General features: G+C 39.9%; 1 protein-coding gene across 3 annotated transcripts in view; it reads right to left on the bottom strand.

The window, feature by feature from the left end:
- Nucleotides 1-12,904, bottom strand: part of fnbp1l (formin binding protein 1 like) — an 88,803-nt gene extending 75,899 nt beyond the window's left edge. For 2 of the 3 annotated variants that reach the window (XM_062977954.1, XM_062977955.1), the window contains exon 1: nt 12,688-12,904. In XM_062977954.1, coding sequence (XP_062834024.1) covers nt 12,688-12,711 — 24 coding nt within the window. In that variant the 5' untranslated portion in view covers nt 12,712-12,904. The remainder of the gene's footprint in view (nt 1-12,687) is intronic. The other variant, XM_062977956.1, reaches the window with a different exon arrangement.
- Between the last annotated feature and the right edge of the window lie 619 nt (nt 12,905-13,523).

Raw genomic sequence — 13,523 nt, 5'->3', positions numbered from 1 at the left:
GTTGGCTATCCCTCTCAGTTTGGTGTCATCCGCAAACTTGATGATCATGCCTTCTAACCCTTCATCTAAGTCGTTAATAACGATGTTAAACAGAATCGGGCCCAGGACAAAACCCTGCGGCACTCCACTCGTGACTTCTTTCCAAGATGAAGACGACGCATTGGTGAGCACCCTTTGGTGCTGCACGCAATAACATCCTGCGGGAACTTACTGGCATTGCATGGGATGCAGACCCACAATTGATAAGAACATCAGCCCTGGCCTTGTCTTACTCAACTGCTGAGTACGCCTGTCCTGTCTGGCACAAGTCTGCCCATGCGAAGCAAGTGGACACAGTACTGAATGAAACATGCAGAATAATCACAGGATGCCTTAAACCTGCACCTGCTGATAAACTCTACAAGTTAGCTGACATTGCCCCCCCCCCGATGTGCGATGGGAAGTTGCTGCTAACTGTGAGAGAAATAAGGTTGAACATTGTGAAAGCCATCCACTGCATGACTATCAGCCCCCTCCCAGTAGACTCAAATCAAGGAAAAGTTTCATGAAAACCACCACTCCTCTTAATGTTCCTCCAGCAACAGCAAGAGTATCCCTCTGGGCAGCTAAACCAGGCAATTCCAAATGGATGCCCCCCCTCGGGGGTCTGCCTCCAGGGGCAAACCAAGAATGAGCAACTTGGAAGTCCCTAAACAGATTCAGAAGCAGAGTGGGCAGATCAAAAGACAACCTGGCAAGATGGCACTACCTGGAGGAATCCTCCTCCTTGTGTGACTGTGGAGCAGAACAAACAACTCCTCATCTGTATGCTTGCCCACAATGCCCTGCCTCATGCATGGAGGAGGAGTTGTTTAAACCTACGGATAATGCGGTCACTATTGCTCGCTTTTGGTCTAAAACTATTTAGTTGCTTGTGATTCCTTTATTTTATCACTTTTAAACTTATTTATTATGCAATGCTTTTTACACAAAATAAATAAGTTGAGTAAAGCTCAATTTTCTAATCTTACCTACTCCTTTAGCCAGCTAAATAAAGTCAACCACTTTCAATTATCAAATGGTAGTTTCACACACAACACTCGAAACATGCTCACCCATTACAGTCTGAATAGAACATCCATAAAGCATTATTTGTTGGGTATGAGTCCAAGCCACATAGATTTAACAGTGCCTCCCTGCTCTGCAAATATTTAATAAATAGAAGTGTTAAAAAACAAACCTGTACATTAAACCAGTTTATTGAAATGGCCAGCATTTTCAATAGACTGCAGTTTGATACTTGCCATAAAGAGCTGCCTCGCTTTTAAAAGACTATGTCATGAAACAAATGTTTAATTTAAAGATTCATAACACATACATTAAGTTTCTGTGTATGGGCCTTCGGCCTGCCAACTTATGATAATCCCATAAATTTCATAAGGTTTTCTTTGGCAAGAAATAGTGGTGGTTTTGCCAGTCCCTTACTCTGAAATGTATAGCCTATAGCACCTGGGATTTATTGGCAGTTTCCCTTTAGCATATTAGTATATTTTCTGAAGATGATGAAGGTAGATGGAGGAGGAGGAGGAGGGATTTTGATTACTGCAAATTTCAGGTGCCATTTGCCAATCTCTCGTATACAGCCTTCATTTCAACAGGAATCATGCAAAAAAGAGCAGAGTAAATGCTATCTTTAATTTCTATTCTGGCTCAAACCTTAGGTATAGTCTTCTCTAGTTAAGCTGGAAAAAATGGAAAATTACCCCCAAAAGATCACTCCACAGGCTTTCTGACAAAATATCACTAAATTGCAATAAAGGGTAGCCTCACTGCATGCATAGCAAATGAACTTGTTACAAGCATGTGTTATCCTAAAAACATGGTATGTTATAGTTAAGTAGCAAAAGTAGAACTAACCCAAGTCAAAAGGCTCACCAAAGTATAGGTTTGCCACAACACTTATATATTTATTTTATTTTAAATATTTACAATGATCAATAGATTTTGGCATCTGCTATTAATACTCAGCTAAAGTTTCACTCAATAAAGCCTGGTTTCCTATACTTGCAATGAAAACATCCAATACTCAGCCTTATATACATGTGAGACCTGAGCCAGGAAACAATATTTATAACATTGTCAGTTATTACTATTAGTGAATATGGGCAATACTTGGAATATCTGACAGCACTACATATACAGGGGTTAGCAGGGGGTTAACTACAAAACCAAATGGTATCACCCAAAGGGGGAACAGACTTTTACATATTGTAAATGTACATATTGTAAAACATCCTCCTTTCTGGGAAACTTACCAGAGGCCTATAGCTGACTGTTCAGGGACCAGAATCAGTCCAGTATCCACTACTTTACACTGTTCTGGATGCACTAACTAGGTAAGTTTAAAATATATAATAATCTGTTCCCTTTTTGGGTGAGATCTTCTTTTTTCGCATTCAGTCTCATGTGTTTAAAAAAACACACTATTTTTTAAACCTGAGAGAACATCTTTCTAGGAATCACTGGGTCCTTCAGCATGACTCTGTGGTCTACTTCTGCCAGATACTGACCATGAATCATGCCGGAGGACCTAGAAATGCATAAAAAATGTTCGGTCTAGGAATCTCTTATGTTCTCCAGCATAATTTTACAGTTAAATTCTGGAAGAAGTTGATCACAGAGTCATGCTGGAGAACCCAAATATCCATGAAATCCATGAATAAGTTAAGTCTGCCAATGCAGTGGGATGACTGTATATGTATGGACTGCATTACTTCAATGCTTTGTGCATTTAAGAGGCTCTAAATCAATGCTACTCAGTGGTGTTCACTTAACATGAGCTTTGGCAACTGATCCCTGGCAGGTTTTTAGAAAATAAAAAATTGCATTCAATAGCTACAAATATGTTACTGGTCCCTGTCATGCTGTGTGCAAAAATGTCTGGTCCTCCACATCAGATATCCTGAGAATCAAAGCTCTGGATTATGAAAGCCCAATTCTACATCAGTCAGACTTCAAGATGTGCCAAGTTCTAACACTTTAACTTTCAAAGATCTCACTTTCATTTTCAAAGAGCAGAAATAGAATTCCAAAACTATTCATCATTCAAAGTCATAGTAATGAGACAGATTCACATCTGTTCCAGGAGTCTATCCTGCTCACCCTTTCACTTCCAAGATGCCATGTTCCTGATTTATATATTGGGGTGGAGGAAAGGATAAGGAAATCTATGATTCTTGGGGAAGTCTCTTTTCCACACCTTGCAGAAAACATTCAATGTTTTGCAGTGGTGCCACATAGCTTAGAGAACTATGTCAGATATATTTGTGAAAGATATTGTGATGTATTGAACAGCAAATCAAACCTGAACTCGCCCAATAAACAAAAATGACTACAATGAAGCTATTGTGCTCTAGGTATATCACGAGACAACATGACTCAGCAGGAAAGGTGGCAGTCCTTGATAAAGGTTAAGGTGTTAGGAAAAAAGACTGCACTATAGGTAGATTTGACTACATCGGGTGCATTTATCATGACATGATGCCGAGTTTGCAAGACCAGAACAGGCTAACTGTCAATCTCCTGAAGGTCTCTCATACAGTTGCCATTAATTGGCAGCATACCAAGAACAACAAGATATCCACTTTGGCAGATCAGTTTAAATAATTCAGCTGAAAAATAGTGGACTATCACTACTGACCTAGAAGATTTGACTAGCATCTCAAGATCAGTGATTCACTTACTCTGGAAACCGAACAAGAAGTATCAGGTGGCCATTAACTCAGACAACGACAGAAACATTAGCTATTAAGTAAAATTAAATTCAACAAGAGCAACGATTGGCTAGTAAAGTATATCACTTTCATGCCCCAAACAAACTTCACAACTTTAGAGTAAGGTAGCTTGACAGTTAACTATGTGCCAGTTAATTTGGAGGGAGTAACAATACCTCTGAGGCAAGTAACTTGCCAAACCTGTCATTCAAGTTGCCCTACAACTCATTCTGCAGGACGTCTGGTAACATTTTTGTGGGCTTTTTGTATTTATCTGAGACAATTCCATTATGGAAACTGAAGAGAACACTTTTATCTGAGACAGTCTCAACCATCCACATAAAGTAAGTAGATAAGAAACCCCTCTAAAAACAGCTAGGACTCTCACTCAAGAGCACTACAAAAGCCTGCTTCAAAACTAGAGTCATAACATTTTGCAATCTGTAGCTGAGAATCTGCCACGGCCACATTCCAGTACGGCTTCCTATTCTGAATGCAACAGACCATTCCTTAAGAAATATATAGAATTAAAGTTGCTGTATTTTTCTTTTCCAAGCACACTGCAAAAATAAACTACTAACAGCCCTCCACATTTCTAAGTTTGACTTTTGTAGATCTGATTATTCAAGATTTGATAAAAATGTTCTTTCTAGAAATCTCTTGGTCTTTCAGTGTGACTCCATGAAAAATTTCCTCTGGTCATTTCCTATGGAGGATCTGGATATTTTTAGAGAAAACACGTCTCTAAGAATCACTAGGTCCTGTAGTATGATTCTACGGTCAGCTTACAACAGAAGTTGACTAGTCATGTTGGAGGACCTAGAAATTCCCAGAGAGGTATTATTTCAGGTGAAAAAAATAGTAATGTCTTTATTTGCAGTTTTTCACTTTCACAGGAGTCCTGTGATCCTAATCCCAATGAATGTGGAGGGCTGACTGTAGTAAACTAGAAGATTTCAAACTGAACTCTGAAGAATGAAAGCCAGGGGTGTGTTGCTTACTGACTTCTGAATTATTTTAGGTGGCTAGTAGAGACAATTTATTAACTCAAGCAGGTTCGGGCAAGAAAGGAACTGTTCCTCTTGAGTACCCAATATCCTGTGGAGATACAGACAGTCCTGCATAGCTATATCAACACTGCTCAATGCCTCACCTAGCCAGCTTGCTACTAGATGCAGCTGTTCTACAGCAAGATTATGACCATTACTCAGTCTCCCCAAACCACATGAAATAGCCTCCTTAAACATTTAAAATGGTATGTAGAGTCACTCAACAAATCCTTACAAACTGAGACAATTCCACTTGAAGGCTCTTAACACATATAAGAAGCTTATTATGTGGACAAGTAACTCTTTTGAAGAAATTAGAATAAGCATAGAGTTCACACTGAAATACAGCCAATATTCAACAATAAGCAGGTTTTGCTAAAGCCTGCTGTACATGCAGTTTTTAATACTGGAAGGAGAGAAACATAAATGTTGTCTGATTATCTGTTTATGCCTATCTCCCTTCGATTCCAATGAGATACAGAATGGAAAAATGGATTCAAGGATCAGGATAGATCAATATACACATAACACATTGTACCATTTACATCCATAAATGGCAGTGCCTATGGATCAAGATAAGAAAAATAATATTGTCAGTTATTATAATACTCTAAAACTATGCAGTATTAGATTTTTCTAAATTTCCATTAGCAATTACAATTACATCATGCTGAAACAGACAGCATCAGATCATGATGAAAAGCCAATTCAAGGAGAATAATGTGCCTGTACCCTGTAGTAAGAATAGTACCCTGAAGACTGTTTAAAATGCACTACAGCTGAATAAAGACTGTTTAAGAGTTTTCCTCTTTTTGTGTTCTATTAATCATATCCCCCTACTGTAGTTCACCACTGAATTAGCTCTATTGCGATATTTAGAGTGTTAGAAAGTCTACAGTAATTTCAAGGATCTCAGAAAAGAGATTTTAATCACGATTAACAAAAAGATCAAGCATGTTTGTTTATTTGGATACAGCAGTACTTTGTATTAATAACATAAAATCTAGTAAGATGATATCACTTTAATGAAGCATATCTTAGAATGACTCAGTGTAACAAACATTTTGCTTAAATACAGACACTGAATCAATTTGGACCATGAGCTGTACTTCCAATTCACAATCCTTGGTTTTTGTTACAAAACAAGGATTCCAGTTCAAATAAAGTAATCCATACATCATCCTCTTTTTAAAAAATATTTTATTATAAATAGTCCCTAGATAGAAAGTAAACAAGAACATACTTCTGAGAACCAGACTTTCCAGGAACACCCTAAATTGCCACACCTGACTCTAAAAAGGTATCTGAGGCCCCTTCCACACAGCTGTATATAATCCATTGAACTGGATTATATGGCAGTGTGGACTCAGATAATCCAGTTTAAAGACAATATTGTGGATTATCTGTCTTGATATTCTGGGTTATAGGGCTGTGTGGAAGGGCCCTGAAATACACAACAAAGGACACTTCAACATTCTTTTCTCTCTGCTAAAAAAAGAAAAGAAAATGTATAGTTTTTCAAAATATATTACAGGATTATTATATTTAGTTATTTATTTTTATTACAATGCTACCTGACATTCTAATAAAAACATTTGAAAGCACTGCAAATTAATTGCATTAAATTATGAACATTAAATAAACCTGTATGCCATATGGGTGTGTGATGTTTTAAAACAGAAATGTGTCTCATTCCATCTAAAGTAGAACAAACAACTAGCAAAGAAATGTTCATTAACTGTTTTAAAAACACAAATTTTAATCTACAAGAGGTCTGAAATGTAGTTTCTTTTATATGTGTGTATGTTTATATATATATATATACACACACACACACACACACACACACACAAATACACACATATGCTGAGAAACTGAAGCTTAGCAGTTCCATTGATTTCACATAAGATCATTACATCCTATTTACATATAGTCTCCCTACATCATTTTAGAGAGGGTCTGTACTGCATACACATCCATAAGCCCCATGCAGCTTCTGTAAAGACATGCACATCTTTATTGTTAAAACTTCAATTACACACTGTCTTAAATTAGACCAATGTTCAAAGTAGATTACTGTATATGTTTCATTAGACTCTTCATTCTTTCTCAAGTGCCACAGCCTCAGCAAAATGCTTTATTGTGATTTCATTTCTATTTCCACCAGCTTTTACCATCAGTTAACACAGCACCTAGGAGAGCGCACTCAGAATTCAAAGAAAAAGCAGGTAGGTCTATGACAAGGTAACAAAAACAACAATAGCAGATGGCATTTGAACTGAACACAGTAATATTACTTACTGAACTTACCAGTCTGATTTAATATTTTTAGAGATGCTTCACTAGGCACCACTTAAAAACAGAAACAAAATCTGTTGAATTTGCAGAAACATATTTTTATGATTTTGATGAGTACTACATTTTTCACTTTGTACTACCCAATATCAATTTAGCAGCAGTATGATGTTGTGAAGCAATGAGAGAAAGATTACATGCTGTTTCCAGAAGCTCTTGAGGTCTAAGAAAATACAAGGGAGGACATGGTTTGCAAAGGAATACATTAGCACATCATCTACACAGGTCAAAAGAGTCTGACAGAGCCCAAGACAGATGGTGCCAAGTCAGCAGAAGGATGGCTAAGCATTACATTCACACAATTTAAAAATATCACTTTGGGTGTATTTTATGCAGAAATATGGAGTATAAAACATACAATGAATATGTTTTTTAGAACCAAAAATTTGCTTCTCAAAATCAAAGTCTTATTTTAATTATATACCCTCAAATTAATTTATTAATTTATTTTAAACATCCTGATCTTCAAAAAAAAAATCTACTTTGACTTTAAGTGCAAAAAAATCCCAAACAAACAAAAAAACAAAACAAAACCCCAATCCCAAAATGGGGGAGAGTGCAAGCTGCCTACTACAGTAACACTAAAACAGCCAGTCTAGGTAAGTATCCATTAGAAATTACTCCACAGCCATTTTAGATCAATCTATTTGTTGGACCTCCAGTCCCTAAACTATGATTGATGCTGATGAAAAGAAGCTACAATGAAAAGTAATTCCACAAACTGTGGTTTAATATTGGTTTGTCTCCACTACATCATAATTACAATTTCAAATGACAAAGAAAGAAGCAGTTAAGCTAAAATGATTACAAAAAAATCCCAAAAAACCATAAGGTTTTTGAAAACTTTTGCTTCCATTTTAGTGTCTGTGAGAACCTTAGACACTAAAACATGGGTGAGGCACTTGCTGCCCTCCAGATATTGTTGAACTGCAATTCTCACCAGCCTCAGACAACATAGCCAATTGTGAGGGATGCAATTGGGCAACATCAAAGGACAAACATCCTGCAATCTTGACCTAGTTTACAGCAGAAGTGTGAAACTGCGAGTCTCCAGAAGTTTTTGGATTGCAGCTTTCAGAATCTCTCACTATTTGCTGAGCTTGCTAGGGTTGATGGGAGTTGTAGGCCAACAATACCCAGAGTACCATAATTGCCATGATTTAAAAGCAAGTTGGGCTCCATCTTTTAAACAAACGCTTAATTTCCTTACACTCCCCAAAGACAGTTTACTTAATGAATACGAAAGTATAATCCTTAAATGACGCAACCTAGGGGTAGGTATGTGCCTTCAAGTTGCTTGTCACCTTCTTAGGCAAGGAATACTCAGAAGTGGTTTTGTCCATTCCTTCCTCTGAAAAATAGCTAACTGCACCTGATATTCATTGGTGGCCTCCTATCCAAATATTAACCAGAACTGATCCTGCTCAGCTTCCATTATCAAACATGATTTGGTGCCTTTGGGATGCTTATGCCTGTTTATAAAATCAATATTTTGTTTTTAAACTGATCAGAACACAATTACATGATATTATATGAATTCAACAGAATTATATCAATCCCTAATATAACATGTGGGGCCCCTTGTGGCACAGTGTGTTAAAGTGCTGAGCTGCTGAACTTGCGGACCAAAAGGTCCCAGGTTCAAATCCCGGGAGCGGAATGAGCGCCCGCTGTTAGCCCCAGCTCCTGCCAACCTAGCAGTTCGAAAACATGCAAATGTGAGTAGATCAATAGGTACTGCTTCGGCAGGAAGGTAACGGCACTCCATGCAGTCATGCCGGCCACATGACCTTGGAGGTGTCTATGGCCAACACTGGCTCTTCGGCTTAGAAATGGAGATGAGCACCAACCACCAGAGTCGGTCACGACTGAACTTAACATCAGGGGAAAACCTTTGCCTTTTTTTAATATAACATGAATATCTGTTATACAGGTTGCCCATCCATTAGCTGAAATTCTGAAATCAAAAATACTCCTAAATCCAAAACTATCCATGGGGGTAGCTGAGATTGTGACACCTTTGCTTTCTGATGCTTCAATGTACACAAGCTATGTTTCATTATTTAAAATCACATATAAAACCACCTTCAAGTTATATGTACAAAGTGTATATGAAACATAAATTAATTTCATGTTCAGGCTTGGGTCACGTCCCCAAGATATCTAATTATATACGTATATTCAAAAATTGATATTTCAAAGTAAGAATAAAGTCAAAATCCAAAACATTTCTTACCCCCTAGCATTTTGGATAAGTGACACTCACTGTGCATTTGCTGTTGTCTTTTGCAAATATTTTTGTTAACATATTTTCAATTTTCTAATTGATCTTTCAAAACTTATGTGAAAACTGCTATATCTAAAAAAAGTATTTTGCCACTGAAAGCTATGTCAAATCACTAGTTAAGACAGAGGGAAGGAATTACACGACAAGACTTCCTGATCAGTCATATGAACAACCGAAACATCATATTTTACAGAAGTTCTCTGTCATCTCCATCTTTCAACAAACAATCATATACCAGTCTATGCAGTTCGCAACTAGGCCTCTAGGTTGCTTCCTCTTGTTCAAAATTCCTCATTACTCTCCATCCATTTATCTAACCAAAATTAAGAATTATCTGTGAGGCCCACTAGTGGAGCCTTAAGCATTGTGTCATGTTGTTGTAAGCACCACAGAGCTCTGTGTATATTGGGCTTGCCCACCACTGTTACTATCAGTAAGTTCTAGTAATGGGTTTTTCATAGGCAGGGACTGTGTATACGTGGACAGCGCAGCAAACTATTAGCCCGTTCCTCATACCCTGATAAAGAGAACTGTACGTCTTCCCAAACGGCAGCAAATGGGTTCCCTGGTGATTCAGTTCCATCTCGCAAACCCGAGTCAACAAGATTGCAATCAAGAGTCCCTCTCATTTTAACCTTCAGAGCTCAATTAAATTGCAATGAAGGTTTGGCTGCGAGTTAGCAAGCAGTGTTCCCGGTTCGTTGGCAAGACTGCGGTGCCCTAAACCAATACCTCCCATGGAGCCTAACACACCTCCTTTTCTTCTTGACTGGTAGCCATTCCCTAGGAAGGCAGCATTGTCTACTGCTCCCAGAGCAGGATGACTCACACCCGAAGGAACTGGCAAGCCTCAAAGACCTTTTCACCTTTATTTTCTTCCTGAACAGGAAACCAGGACATGCAGTCGCCAGAGTCTCTCAGCAGGAAACCCTTAATGGATCCCTATTGCCGGTGCTCGGGCAGTTTCTTTGTTTAAGAAATGGAGGGGAGGTTCACTCTACAAACCAGATCAAGCCCCAGTAAGTAGCCCTTATCCAGAAATCCGGGAAACTCCAAAATTGTCCACTTGGATGATTGAGATAGTGGCATCTTTGCTTTCGGATGGTTCAACCTACAGAAACTTTGTTCCATGCACACAATTATTGTAAAATAATGAGTATATTATTATTTTCAGCCCTCTGTATCGGTGAATTTTTAACTTGGTTTTTTAACTTTGAATGAGTTTTAGTGGTCTTTAACTTGGAATTTTTTAATACTGGTTACATGTAATCCTGTTTTAATGTTTGTCTATTTGTATATTTTTAAATGGTTATGCTAATGTTTTCATGTTCAGCTACTTTGAGTCCCATTCAGGGAGATAAAGCCGGGTATAAATAAATATAATAATATTTAATCCTATTCATATATGTGTATATTTGTAAATTGTTATGCTGATGCTTTTATGTTAAACCGCTTTGAGTTCTCTTTGGGGATATAAAACAAGGTATAAATAAATAACATCATCATCATTCTAACATCCAGGGCTTGGGTATACTATTATGTTCAGGTCAGGAGCATAAGGTGTATTGTCATCCCTCCGTATCCATGGATTCCACTATCCACAGCTTGGAACTATATAAAACCTCCCTATTAAAGGAAGCCTCTGAGGGATCACAATTCAATGATACTAAATGAGTTTGTTAGATGCAAGTGTTTTCTGTGAGCCGCCTTTGGGAAGATGGTGGTGGGATACAAATAAAGCTCTATTATTATTATTATTATTACGATTGGGTTAGTATAATTTATTTTACTGTTTTTAATTAGAGTTTACAGCATGTCTAATATTTATTGTTTTAACTTGGTTTTAACTTTTTATGTTGTATGTTTTATTGGCAGTAAGCCGCCTCGAGCCCTTGAGTGGAGAAAAGCGGGATATAAATTTCTTAAATAAATATATAAAAAGCATATTATTTGAGAAGACAGAAATGCTGAACCACTCTAACAACCACCATGTCAGACTACACAGAAAAGCCATTGAAATCCAAAAGCATGTGGACAATTTCAACAGAAAGCAGAAAACCATGAAAATGAACAAAATCTGGCTACCTGTATTTAAAAAAAAAACCTCTAAAACCAGGACAGTAAATAACGAACAACACTGAAAAACAAGGGGAATTCCAGACATGAAACAATCAGGGCCAGCTTACACCTGCCAACAAAGGATTCCCCCAAACAGGAAGCAACCAGGCTTTGAAGCTGCCAGACTATTCAATTGAAACATTCACACCTGCCTCAAACAGACAAGAGTTATTTCTTCCACCCGGAACATTCCACAGATATATAAACCCCACTTGCATAGTTTTCAACAGACTTCACAACCTCTGAGCATGCCTGCCATAGATGCAGGCGAAATGTCAGGAAAGAATGCTTCTGGAACATGGCCATACAACCCGGAAAACTCACGGCAACAGACATACACATAGAAACAAACACATTATGTATACACACATATATATGTGTGTGCATGTATGTGTGTACATATACATACACATATATATGTATGTCTATGTATACACACACACTCATATATGTATAGCAAATCGTGTTTTTGTCCTTTTATCTAGGGGCTCCATGCAGTCATGCCGGCCACATGACCTTGGAGGTGTCTATGGACAACGCCGGCTCTTCGGCTTAGAAATTGAGATGAGCACCAACCCCCAGTCAGACATGACTGGACTTAACGTCAGGGGAAACCTTTACCTTTTTATCTAGGGGCATCCTTTCTACCACTGTTGGGTGTTTCAAAGGATGGACCCGATGAGAACGGAAATCTGTGAAATTGGGCCCACCGCTGTCTCCCAAGGGTCTTGAGCATCCAAGGGTTTCTGTATCCACGGGGAACCAAACCCTACCCCCCCCCCCACCCAAACGCATTTGAATGTCGTGGGGAGACATGGGTCCCATCTCTCAATATGCAAATACTCCAAAAGGCGTTTCAGAGAAAAGAGAGAGTGGTGGAAAGGAGCGCCCTGGCCCTTTCGGGAGATAAGGGCTGAGGGAAATAATAGGCACCGAAGACCTGTCCCTTGTGGGAGCCCCGCCCCCTCCTTTCCCGCCCTACGGGAGACCCACAGAATGCCCCCTTCCCCCCCCCCCCCCCGCCTCCTCAGGCGCTTCCCTCAACAAAGGCGCCTTCCCTTTCTTCCCTTCTCTCCTGTGCCTCCTGCCAGACACAATGAAGCCTGAAGCCAGGCGGGGGACTCACCCACAGCTCCGTGCCCCAGCTCATGGCGACCCCTCAAGCGCTCCTCGGTGGCTCCGAAGCCTCCTCTCCGTCCCTCGCGCTGCTCGGAAAAGGACGGGGGGGAGGGCGGGGGACACGGCGCCGCTGAATGCACTACTGCACCCCGCACGGAAATAAGAAACAGCAGCGGCGGCAGAAGAGGCGCGCGCTCGGGCTCGCGCTCTCCCTCTCTCTCTTGGCCCCGCCCCTTCCCTCCCTCCCTCGCTTCAGAGAGGGACGCAGGAGGAGGAAGCTCCGCCCCGCGTGAGGACGCTGGGAAAAGGCCGGGCTTGGACAGAGGGAGGTCTTTGCTCAGGCGGGGGCAGGCTTCGGCCCTCCAGGTGTTTTGGACTCCAACTCCCACAATTCCTAACGGCCTCAGGCCCCTTCCTTTTCCCCCTCAGCCGCTTTAGCGGCTGAGGGGGAAAAGGAAAGGGCCTGAGGCCGTTAGGAATTGTGGGAGTTGGAGTCCAAAACACCCGGAGGGCCCAAGTTTGCCCTTGCTGGCCTGAGGAGAGGGAGAGATGCATACATATCGTAAATAGGCTCATAGGCAGACTTATGAGCCTTCAAGTTGCCTCTTTTAGCCATTTCATTGGGTTTTCTTGGACAAAGAATACCCTCCCTTAGACTCCTCTGTACTGTACAGCTACAGACAAGTCCTCAACCTCGCATTTTGAGGCAAGGTTTTGGAGTGTGGATGAAGCAGATGGCCTAAATCAGGCATGGGCAAACTTCAGCCCTCTAGGTGTTTTGGACTTCAACTCCCACAATTCCTAACAGCTGGTAGGCTGTTAGGGATTGTGGAAGTTGAAGTC

This window comes from Anolis carolinensis, chromosome 4 (assembly GCF_035594765.1).
Source record: "Anolis carolinensis isolate JA03-04 chromosome 4, rAnoCar3.1.pri, whole genome shotgun sequence".
In the NCBI taxonomy this organism is placed as follows: domain Eukaryota; kingdom Metazoa; phylum Chordata; class Lepidosauria; order Squamata; family Dactyloidae; genus Anolis; species Anolis carolinensis.
The sequence above is the reverse complement of the archived record's forward strand: the minus strand, read 5'-3'. Positions and strand labels throughout refer to the sequence as shown.